We start from the raw sequence: 11,695 nt of genomic DNA, 5'->3' as shown, positions 1-11,695 counted from the left end.
TTGCAGTCTTTCATGGTGGAGAGGAAGCCAGGAGACATCCAGTTCTCAAAGGCACTTTGAGTCATGTCCAGCCAGAGATATGTTAAAGCTAATTCTAATCAGCTCTCAAGACCTAATTGTTAAATTTTTATTGTATTTACACCATAGAAATTGACAACTGCTACTGATAGGCACTTGACTTATTGTTTTGTTGAGTGTCCAGACTTAAGAAAATGATGGAAACCATGTTAATAATGAAGACTAAACTTAAAAGTATGTCTTGCATACTTTTTTCCCCCTCCAGAAATCTGGTTGTTAAACATTTATCAGTATACCATTGCCCTATTCCAGGTCTAACCTGGGCCCTAGCCATCTAAGAAAGAGCTTGGGTTTATTTTTTGGCAAATCCCTAGTAAAGCAGAGAGAAAAATGAAATTCTGTAAATTAAGTAGTATTTGAAAGTCCCTAAGGGACTGTCCTCTTCCAAAAATCTTTTTTATAAAGCTTTATACTCTGATTTTCTTATGAATCTGGATTTTCATGTAATGGGTTTGCCCTTATTGCCTTATTTTCCTTAGAACATATGAAGCATCAGAGCTGGAGCAGGCTTAGAACCTGGGTCAGAGATAGAGCTTACACATACCTGAGACATTCATAGAAGGCCCGAATCAGAAGGGGTCAGAGAATAAAAGATACAGAATATCTGAAGTAGAAGGCTAGTAGATATAAAAGGTCAGAGTTGGAAGATCTTTTAGAACAGAGAATATAGAGTTTTAAGCACTAGAATGGCCCATCAAACAAAGAATGCTAAAAACTGAGTCCAACATCTTTCGCCATACAGATGGGAAGACGGGCCAACAATGGGGAAGGTCACGGTTCTATTTGTGAGTTAAAGAGCTGGGCCCCCTGCCCAGAGATGCCTACCACTCTGCCTACTTTGAAGCCCAGAGCCTCAAAGAATAGCAGATAGGATTCTTATCCCCACTTCTCCTAAGGAAAATGGAGACCCAATGCCACTGGGTTACAACATAGTGCATAGAGGAAAACTATCAGTTTGAAGTCAAGAGATTGGGGTTTGCTTAAGTACTGATTCAGCCCATTTATTACCTGTGTGAACCTAGGCAATTCACTTCCTTTTTCTGGCCTCAGTTTTATCCTCTGTAAAATAGGAACAATTTTATTTGCGCTCTCTCTTTCATAGGTCTGTTGTGAGGAAAACATTTTGTAATCCTTAAGGCACTCAGAAATGCCAGTTAATACAGCTGCACTGATCCTTGATTTTTGTGTTCCAAGTATTTGTATAATAAATACACAGTCTAGCAGAGGCTACCCCTTCTCTGGGGGGCCAAGAATCCCAGAATCTTCAGGGCCTCTATATTCTTCAGTTATTGGCTTGGGAATTTCCCAGGCTTTTTTTTTTTTTTTTTTTTTTTTAATGAGGTCTTCAAAAAGAGATATCTTCCTTTCCCCTGTTTGTCTTTTTAAAAATAATAAATAGAGAAAAAATATATATCTATACACAAGGACCTTTTCTTCAGGCTTAGGAGACCAAGATAGGCAGGAAATGAGTGGAGAGGTGCTGCCGGCGGGTCCGGCCACCTTGGCGAGGGGCACCCCGTCCATCCAGGGCCAGAAACATCTGTCGGCCTTCGTGTCTCCAGCGAAGGGAAGCATAGGTATTATAGCCATTCTCCTCAATTCGTTCCATGAACTTGCAGTTGGGGCTGTATTCCCTCTGCAGAAGAGAAGGACAGGATGGGGGCAAAAAGCCAAAAAAGGGCTCCTTGGAATTCCAGAGGGAGGGACCCCATGAGAATAAAGAGCTCAGAGAGGGCCATGATGGGGTCCCACAGGAATCGGGGATGGCACTAGGACTTGTGACAAGTCTCCATCTTCCCAAAGTCCTCCAAGTGGGGGAGGTTTCACAGCCAGGAATGAGGAGAGTGCCCAGTCCAGCAAAATTCCTTCCAGATTTGTTCTGAACCGGGCAGCCCCCCACTCCCTGCTGCCCCCAGGGGAATACTCACCGTTCCATAAAGCTTCCCCCTCCGGTTCATGGCCAAGTAGAAGCCTGTGTAGACTGCTTTTATGGCCACAACGCCTACTCGGACGGAGCGGATCTCCACGATGCCTGAGGAGAAAAGACACTGGGGTGGACAAGGGCAGCCAAGGCAGCAACTGAGAGACGGGGGCTGAGCCTAGGATTCTGCTCTGCCAGTGGTACCTGTCTCGGGTATCCCTGGAAAAGCTTTCCCTCTCTCTGAAAGTGGGTATAATTAATACACGGCCTCCACTCTTCCCAGGGCTGTTGTATAAACTGTGAAGTACCCACCATACAAATGCGCGCTGCTGGTCCTTGTAAACATTAAAATGTTCCATCAGTGTAGCTTAAGAGCCTCAGAGCTGAAGCAAGGAAACTGAATCCCCAGCTCAGTCATCTCTGAAATGGAGATAATTCTCTGCCTCCCTTATGGAGCTATTAGGAGAAAAGCTCTTTGTAAATCTTTAAAAAGTGATTGAAATAGAAATGGCTTTTATTTAGTTATAGAAAAGGGGAATGAGCCATTTCCTGGATGGGATGCACCGGCCAGGAAGCTGTCTCCTCAGTCTAACCGGGAGGCCCTTCACAGTGGGGGGGGGGGGGGGGGGAAGGTGGAGAAGGGTCGTGGGTACCACAGGCTCCTGGCCATCTTCTCTCAGTGACTTTTTCATCTTTCTTGTCCCATAGCCAGGCTCCTAAAGGGAGGAGGCCGGGGCTAGCAGCCCATTGGGCAGGTTCTGGGAGAGCCCAGCTCCCACAGGAATGTGGGCAGGCGAGCAGGGCCGGACAGCCGGACCCAGGGCGTGGGAGCAAGCTGGAATGTGGAGGGAGCACCACAGCCAGCTTGGAGGTGGGGGAACTGGCAGAGTCTCTGACATGGGGAAGGGGCGGCTGGGAAGAAGGAGGGATGGAAGGGGCGAGGGGAGTGACCTCCTACCTGACCTCACTTCCTACTGCTCAGCTCCTCTACTTGGCAGCCTTCCAATCAGATGTGTAGGAACTTGATTGAACCATCCTGAGGTTTTTTATCCTGATAGGAAAGTCATTTAAATTGGGCAGGAACAGCCTGGGCCTGGGGTTTGAGAGACCTAATCCTAATCTGTGATCTGGAGAAAGTTCCTCTCCCTCTATCTATCAGGTAAAGGGATTCTGTTAAATTCCACAGAAGCAGCCTGTGGATTGAGTGCTCTGAGTTCAAATTCAGCCTCAGGCACTTGTATCATCTTGGACAAATCACTCAAAGTCTCTTTGCCTTAGTTTCCCAAACCAAGATGGGGATCATCATAGTAGCCACCTCCCAGGGCTGTGATGAGATCAAAGGAAACAGTTGTAAAACACTTAGTGTAGTGCCTGGTACATGGTAAGTGATACAGAAATGACATTATATGTATTACTTTTACTGCTACTATTATAATTATTATACAATCTCTAAAATCCCTTCTAGATCTAATAGTTCATATTTTAAGATCCTTCCCAGTTCCGCCATTTAGTATCTTAAGAGCCCTCCCAATCCTGACCTCCTGGGTTCTAAGGGCCCTCCCAGCTCTCACCTCCTGGGTTCTAAGGGCCCTCCCAGCTCTCACCTCCTGGGTTCTAAGGCCCTCCCAGCCCTGACATCCTGTGTTCTAAGGGCCCTCCCAGCTCTGACCTCCTGGGTTCTAAGGGCCCTCCCAGCTCTGACCTCCTGGGTTCTAAGGGCCCTCCCAGCTCTGACCTCCTGGGTTCTAAGGGCCCTCTCAGCTCTGACCTCCTGGGTTCTAAGGGCCCTCCCAGCTCTGACCTCCTGGGTTCTAAGGGCCCTCCCAGCTCTGACCTCCTGGGTTCTAAGGGCCCTCCCAGTTCTGACCTCCTGGGTTCGAAGGGCCCTCCCAGTTCTAACATCCTGGGTTCTAAGGGCCCTCCCAGCTCTGACATCCTGGGTTCTAAGGGCCCTCCCAGCTCTGACCTCCTGGGTTCTAAGGGCCCTCCCAGCTCTGACCTCCTGGGTTCTAAGGGCCCTCCCAGCTCTGACCTCCTGTGTTCTAAGGGCCCTCCCAGCTCTGACCTCCTGGGTTCTAAGGGCCCTCTCAGCTCTGACCTCCTGGGTTCTAAGGGCCCTCCCAGCTCTGACCTCCTGGGTTCTAAGGGCCCTCCCAGCTCTGACCTCCTGGGTTCTAAGGGCCCTCCCAGTTCTGACCTCCTGGGTTCTAAGGGCCCTCCCAGTTCTAACATCCTGGGTTCTAAGGGCCCTCCCAGCTCTGACATCCTGGGTTCTAAGGGCCCTCCCAGCTCTGACCTCCTGGGTTTTAAGGGCCCTCTCAGCTCTGACCTCCTGGGCTCTAAGGGCCCTCCTAGTTCTGACCTCCTGGGTTTTAAGGGCCCTCTCAGCTCTGACCTCCTGGGTTCAAAGGGCCCTCCCAGCTCTAACATCCTGGGTTCTAAGGGCCCTCCTAGCCTGACTGCTTGGGTTCTAAGGGCCCTCCCAGCTCTGACATCCTGAGTTCTAGGGGCTCTCCCAGCCCTGACTTCCTGGGTTCTAAGGGCCCTCCCAGCTCTGATATCCTGGGTTCTAAGGGCCCATCTCTATGTTCTAAGGATTCTTCAAGTGATGACATTTTCTAGTCTATCTTTTAAAGTCCTTCTTAGATAATATTTATTGTTTTGTGATTTCCTAGCTCTTTTCCATTCAAACACTGGTTCCTTGTTCCCAGCTTGTCTGACAGGCAGTCAAGGTCTCCCTACTTCTCTAACCTTATCTCCCACCTCCCTGTCTTTCTCCAAGGCTCAACAGTGTAGTCAGGCTGGTAGAATGTGGTCAATCCTAAATTTCCACAAACTGGTGTCTCCCCACCAACAGCTTTAAGGCTGGCTTTTGACCTCCAAAGCCACCAGTGAAGGCCCCTCATTAAGCCAGGCAAAATCTAACAGCATCATCGATTTAGAGCTAAAAGGGATGTGTAAGTACATGTGTGTATGTGTATGTGTGTAGGGGCCTTGAGTCCCACCCCCTCATTTTATGGATGAGGAAACTGATCTCCAAAACTTAAGTAACTTGCCAGGTTCTCCCAGCTATAGTAGGAGTCTTCCCAGGTCTTCCTGACTCCAAATCCTGTTCTCTATTGGCTATATCCCATTACCTCTTCAGCTGCCTATCTCAGGTCCAGAGAATCTGTCTTCCATCTCAGCAGAGAGAGATGGCCCTAAGGGACAAAGGGAGAATGGAGTAGGTACCCTGGGTGGGTAGAGTCAAGGGGGGTTTGGTAGCCCATCCATTCTTACTCAAGAAAGCAGCTGATCTGTAAGGAGTCTTAGAGACTATTATGTCCAACCTCTTCATGTCAGAGATGGGGAAATTGAGGCAGGTAGAACAAGAGCCTTGCATCTTCCAACTCTTTTAGCATGACCCAAATCTGCCCTTTTCCCCTCTGAACCAGAAAATAGTGGCCAAGACCAGCAGTAGGAATGGGCCACTTGGAGCCATCCACACTCAATTATCTGGTTGCCCACAAGGGCAATGGTAGACATTTAGATGAAGAGACAAATCTCTAATTGAAAAGATTTTTTAAAAATCCCTTGAATCCTATTTCAGACCCACATCCCCTTTTGCTTAGATCTTTAGTTTCTCTAACTCCATTCTCTTGTCATTAAATCTTTTTGGTACCATAACCAGAATTATCTTTCTAAAGCTCTTTTTAGATTTTTTTTTTTTTTTGGCAAAGCAGTTGGGGTTAAGTGACTTGCCAAGATCATACAGCTAATAAGAGGCTAGATTTCAACTCGGTCCTCCCGACTCCAGGGTCACTTTCCTCTGAGCCAGCTAGGTGTCCCCTTCTTGGGCATCTTTCAAGAGTCTCCACATCCCACTGGAAAAAATTCAAACTTGGCGTGATGGATCCCTAATCCATCTCTCCCACCTCCTGCTCTGTTCTCCTCCCCTGCAGATTTTTATACAGAGACCCTTTGCTTCAGGCACCTGGATCTCACTTCATGGTCTCCTGAAATACCCTGCATTTTTTTGTGAAGTTAATTTGTCCAAAGTCACCCAATAAGTGGTGGAGTCAGGATTCTGAGTCTGTGAGATGAGAGGCAGGGACTGGGTTCTATGGAAGGACCCTTCCCACTCTGATGTTGGAAGGGAGCATTGTCATGGAAAAAGGCCCTGGTTTTCATGTTAGGAGCCGTGGTTCATCCACTCAGTGGCTAGATGAGTTTGGGAAGGAAATCACTTCCCTTCTTTAGGACTCGGTTTTCCCCATCTGTAAAATGAGATTAGACTAGATCATGTTGCTAAGCTCCTTTCTAGCTTTAAAACCATGATTAGAACATTCCTATTACTTTAAAATCCTGAGTCTTGTGGGGGAAGAGGGCATTCCTGTAGGGACCCTCCCTCTACTCCTGGCCTGTGTCTCTCCATCTCTTGTTTCATAAGAGGAAGAGGGCTTTCCTGTAGGGACCCTCCCTCTACTCCTGGCCTGTGTCTCGCCATCTCTGCCTCATAAGAGGGAAGAGGAATTTCCTGTGAGCATCCTCCCTCCATTGCTGACCAGTGTCTCCATTTCTACCTTATAAGGGGGAAGAGGGCTTTCTCTAGGGACCCTCCCTCCACTCCTGACCTGTGACCTCTCTCCAGCTATGCCTTATAAGGGGAAGAAGGCTTTCCTGTGGGGACCCTCCCTTCACTCCTGGCCAGTGTCTCCATCTCTGCCTCTTAAGGGGGAAGAGGACTTTCCTATAAGGACCTTCCCTCCACTCCTGGCCTGTGATCTCTCTCCATGTTTGCCTCATACACACCCAACCCCACCCTGCCGTATCTCCTCTCAAACACCTTGAGACTCCGTTCTGCTGGAACCAAAGCACCTCCTTGCCCTCTCTCCCTTCCCAAGATGAAGAGATAGAGCCTATTATCAGGAGAAGTTTATAGAACTTCACAGATTATCAGAAATGACAAGGCCCATAGAGAATAGCAGGACTATCTGCTCACCTTAAGCAGGTGAAGTGAAGGGACAAGAGGAAAGGAACGGCACAGTTCTGCCCAGGACAGAACTAGAACAAGATTCGCCAGCCTCTGGCTTGTCCTGCTACCCCGGGCTGGCTTTCCTTACTGGTCTCTTGTGGCCACAGTCCCAGGGCTACCTCGAGACTTGGAGGCAGGACAGAGCTTCGGTTCCTGGGCCTCGATGGAGGGCCCCTGCTGAGGAAGCAGAAGGCACAATCCAGCACCAGCAGCCTGTGGCCACCTTCTCCTGTTTCCCAAAAGGTCCCGAGTACTCTCAAGCCTGAACTACCTCTTCCACCAGAACTTCTCACCCCTCTATACTCATGTTCACAGGCATTTTTGCTGTGTCTTGGGAGAAAGGGAGGGGGGTTAGTAGCTGGGGCTGGACAGAGCAGCCTCTGAGGCTTGAGCTGGGGCTGGAGCTTCCTGACTAGCTTCCACCCCTTTCCACAGCCCAGTCAGGAAGAGTCATAGAACCTCAGGGCCAAGAGGAAGCTCAGAGAGCATCATGTCCATCTGACACCTGCATAGAAATTCCCTCCCTGACCAGTGGCCATTGAGCCTCCAGCTGAAGACCTACTTTATTAGAGAATTCCCCTTTGGGACTACTCTAATTATTAGAGACTTAAACTGAAGTTGGCCCATCAGTGAGTCCCTCCCTAACATCCAATGGCCTCTAGGGGCCAAGCCGGACAAGGCTTAACCCTTTCCTCATGACCTGTGATCCCCAGCTTGAAGAGACCCACCAATGATGACTTCCCCTGTCCCCCCATCTTTTCTTTGGATAGAAATTCTCAGTTCTTTCTATCCTCCTACAGCCCCTTCTGTGGTGCTTTCCTCTGGGTCCCAGAACCAGACAGAGTGCCCTATGAGCAGTGTCCATCCTTGTCTCTCCCTGTGGACCTTTTGCTTCTGTTGATGCTATGTGGGCAGAGATGATTAAAGGGGCAAAGAGCCTGAGGCAAAGGGGTAGACTTTGTGGTCCAGTGAGCTTCCCCTCCAGTCAGGGCTGATCAGTAACTGTGCCAGAGGCTAGTTATGGGGAAATCTAACTACTGTCCAAGTAGAAGTGTCCTGGGGTGCATGGAGCCAGAGGTGGGCCGCCTCGGGTCAGGTTTGAGTTTAAAAGCTTCCCTGCCCAGATGTTCAAGGCACTGATGCTAGATGTATCCCAGGGAAACCCAACAGTGCATGGAAGGGCCCAGGACTCCTGGATCTCTTTGTCTCCATCCAGAATACTGACTGGGAAAGGAACTTTTCTCTCTTCCATCCGAGGGAAGCCAGATGCTTGGGTGCTAGCTACTGAGCCCACCACTGAGTCATCTGCTGAGCAAATTGCCCCTGTCCTCTGTCCTCACCCAGGTAGGCACATGGGCTAATGAGTGCTTTGAGATCCCCAGATGAAAGGGGCCCCGGGAAGGGCAGAGGGTTATTATCCTCCTTAATTACGGTGATTACTCACTGGGTTCTCATTAAACACAGCAGCAGGTGATTAGCCTGGAGTCCAGTGTTGGGGGTACTCAAACCCCCCAATCCAGGACTGCTGGCTCTGGGTGTCACCCCAACCCTCCAGCCATCCCAAAGACAGTTGGGACCCTAAGGGCCTCCTTTCTCTCTCCAGTTCACACTTTAGGCACTGGTCCTTCTGCCGCCTGAGGTCTACATAGAAGTCCAATATGACAGCAAGGTTACCATCCCTGAGAGAACAAGGACCCTTGTCCCCCCGGCCCCTCGGGAGCAGGGAAAGCCTGGGATCCAGGAGAGCTGAGTTCTAGCCCACCGTTGTCGGTTTAACCTTGGACAAAGTCTTTCTCCTCTCAGTTTCAGTTTCCTCCTCCATAAAAAAGGTCTTTTTCTAGATTGGGCAGTCTAAAAATATATGATGGTGGAAGGGTACCTGCTCACTCATGACAGAAAAAAAGTGTCTTGGTCCTTGAACTTGGGCTGCCTCTGTGGTCCATTTCTGCTCCTGGGGGACCCCCACCCTCCCCTCAGGCCAAACACTGATATTTCCTTGGGCTCCCCCTGGGTCCCTATTATTCATCCTGTTCTGTCCGCCGCCCCCTGGAAACCTGGGGCCCCCCTGTAATTTGGGGCTCCCCCATCCGGGTCAGGCGTCCTCCTCAGGCCGCCCTACTCACTGTTGGGGCAGTGGGGCTGCCGCGTGCCTTCGACCCTGCCACTGGGCCCAATGTGCAAGAAGAAGTGGGTGGAGGAGTAGAGCCTTCTCCAGCGGATGTCACCTTCCAGGTGATGGTAGCTGCGAGCGTGGCGCGCACTGCCGGGGTCGCTGGGCCGCCGGGGCTGGGCCCTGCTGGGCCAGGGGTTCCAGGAGCTCTGGGCCCGGGCTGCGAGGAGCAAGGCCAAGCAAAGCCAGGGCCCCGGGGGCATGGTAGAGGGCTGGCTGGCTCACTCCTGCTCGCTGACCAGGCCACGGGACCTGGCTGGCCTTCGCCGATGCTCCATGTTCCAGGCGGCGGAGAGAGCAGGTTGGAGGGGCGGTTCTGGGGACCCTAGTTCAGCCTCTCAGCTTCCTCCCAGATCCCTAAGCTTGTGTTCTACCCACGACTCCCTCCGTGACCAGCTCTGGGTCTCAGTTTTCTCCTCTGTAAAATGGGCGGGTTGGACACTCTGGGAGGGACCTGCTGGCTTAGAAGTCTAGCTTGATGTTTCCTGGAAGGTCCCACCAGAGTTCCCTATCCCGGCAGCCGCAAGGAAAGGAAAGCGAGAGGGGTGTGTCTGGTTCCCCGGCTTTTGCTGTCAGCTCGGACGGGTGGCTCTTGCTTCGGGCTCCCCAGCTTCTACCCGAACCTCGTAATCTCGGAGACTTGATTCAAACTAGTCCCTCCCTCTAGGGCGGGGCTTGGCTCACTAAACCAATGGAGGGCAAGGGGGCGGGCCGTGCCCGGCGGGAGTCGGGGGGTGGGGGCTCATTCACAAAATTCTTTGGGCTTTACTGGCCCGTGTTTCTGCCCTGAGGGTCCTAGTGAAGGTGGGGGGGGGGAGGAGGAGGGAGTGTAGAGGAAGGAAAAGGGGAGCGTGGATGGGAGTGCGTGAGAGTAAGAGAGCCAAAGACAGAGAAAGAAAAAGAAATAGGAGAGGCAGAGAATGAGAGAAAAAGAGAGGAGACAGAATGAGAGAGAGAGAAGGAGAGAAAAAGAGGAGAGACAGAGAATGAGAGAAAAAGAGAGGAGACAGAATGAGAGAGAGAGAGGAGAGAGAGAGACAGAGATGAGAGAAACAGAGATAGAAAGTGAGAAACACAGGAGAGAGAGAAGGAGAGAAAAAGAGAGAGTGAGAGAGAGAGAAGGAGAGAAAAAGAGAGAGTGAGAGAGAGAGAGGAGAGAAAGAGTAAGAAAAAGAGAAAGAGAAAGAGGAGAGAAAAACAGAGACAGACACAGAGAGGAGAGAAAAAGGGGGTGAGTGAGAGAGACAGAGATAGTGGAGAAAAAGAGTGAGAAAGAGAAGGACAGACAGACAGAAAGAAGAGAAAGACAGACAGAGACAGACAGACAGAAAGAAAAGAGAAAGACAGAGCCAGAAAGGAGACAGAGAAAAAGACAGGGGCAGAAAGAGCCACGTATGGGGGTGGGGAGTCAGGAAGCAGGAGGGATGCAGGAGAGTCGGCTTCTATTAGCGTGGGTGTCTCTGACTGGGCTGTTTGTGTGTTTTTGTGTGGGGGTGTGTGTTTGTGTGCGTGTGCCCAGCAGCAGATGTGGCAGCTCAGCGGTTATGGAGGTGTGATGTGATCCTGTGTCGGGGGTGGGGGTGTGTTTGTCTGTCTGTGTCTGCTGGCCCTGTGCGTCAGGACCAAAAGTCAGGAAGTAAGTCACACTGTATCAGGGGAGTGTGTGTGGTACACCGGTGAAGAGGAGGGATTCCCATCTACTTGTCCGCTTGGGCTGGAGTCAGGAAGGTCCTCACACAACCTGAGTGCTGAGACTTCTTTCCTCAGTTTGCAGAGGAGGGAAACTGAGGCCTGAAAGAGGAGGGGTCTTGGCCAGGGTCACCTAAGTGAGGCAATGACAAAAGGAGAGCCAGAGCCAGAGCCCAGCTCTCCAGGGCTTTTCCACTAGAACCCACCGACCTTGTTATCTCGCCAATGAGGCAATGGACTCCTAGCTCAGTGGCTTTCTCTTCTCAGGGCTTCTGTTTCCTCATCTATAAAATTGACCTGATGCTATCTAGAGTGTAGTCTTAGGTCTAGATCCTCTGAAGCCTGGGAGAGTGGCGGTGGGAATCACTCAAGATCACCCAAATGGGGGCTACTTGGGAGTCCATCAGCTGGGGCTATGCTACTTTGGCCCAATTCCTTCTCTCTTTGTCTCATTCTTAAAAATTCTTTAACAAGAATTTTTACATTTTTTAGGTTAAAAGATAAAATTATGGAAAAAGTCCCAGATTTGGAGCAGGCATCAGGTCCAAATACCAATTCTGCATCTTCTTGTATGGCCAGGGACTCTCAGTCTATTTCCCCCTTGTAAAATCTGAGCCTCAGGTCTACTACACACCTCTCAGACTGGTTAAGATGACAAGAAAAGATAATGACAAATGTTTGAGGGGATGTGGGAAAAGTGAGACACTAATATATTGTTGGTGGAATTGGGAACTGTTCCATCCATTCTGGAGAACAGTTTGGAACTATGCCCCAAATTCTATCAAACTGTGCATATCCTTTGACACAGCAGGGTTACTACTGG

The 11,695-nt window shown here is 50.2% G+C and overlaps 1 protein-coding gene across 1 annotated transcript; it reads right to left on the bottom strand.

The window, feature by feature from the left end:
- Window positions 1–1,063: 1,063 nt before the first annotated feature.
- On the bottom strand, window positions 1,064–9,787 carry FGF22 (fibroblast growth factor 22). Its single transcript, XM_051969686.1, has 3 exons — window positions 9,137–9,787; window positions 2,007–2,110; window positions 1,064–1,714 (listed from the first exon to the last, which is right to left on the bottom strand). The coding sequence occupies exons 1-3, from the start codon at window positions 9,384–9,386 to the stop codon at window positions 1,520–1,522; spliced, it is 549 nt and encodes a 182-aa protein (XP_051825646.1). The 5' UTR covers window positions 9,387–9,787; the 3' UTR covers window positions 1,064–1,519.
- Between the last annotated feature and the right edge of the window lie 1,908 nt (window positions 9,788–11,695).

The sequence above is a fragment of the Antechinus flavipes genome, chromosome 1 (assembly GCF_016432865.1).
Source record: "Antechinus flavipes isolate AdamAnt ecotype Samford, QLD, Australia chromosome 1, AdamAnt_v2, whole genome shotgun sequence".
NCBI lineage: Eukaryota > Metazoa > Chordata > Mammalia > Dasyuromorphia > Dasyuridae > Antechinus > Antechinus flavipes.
This window is presented reverse-complemented; position numbering and strand designations above follow the sequence as displayed.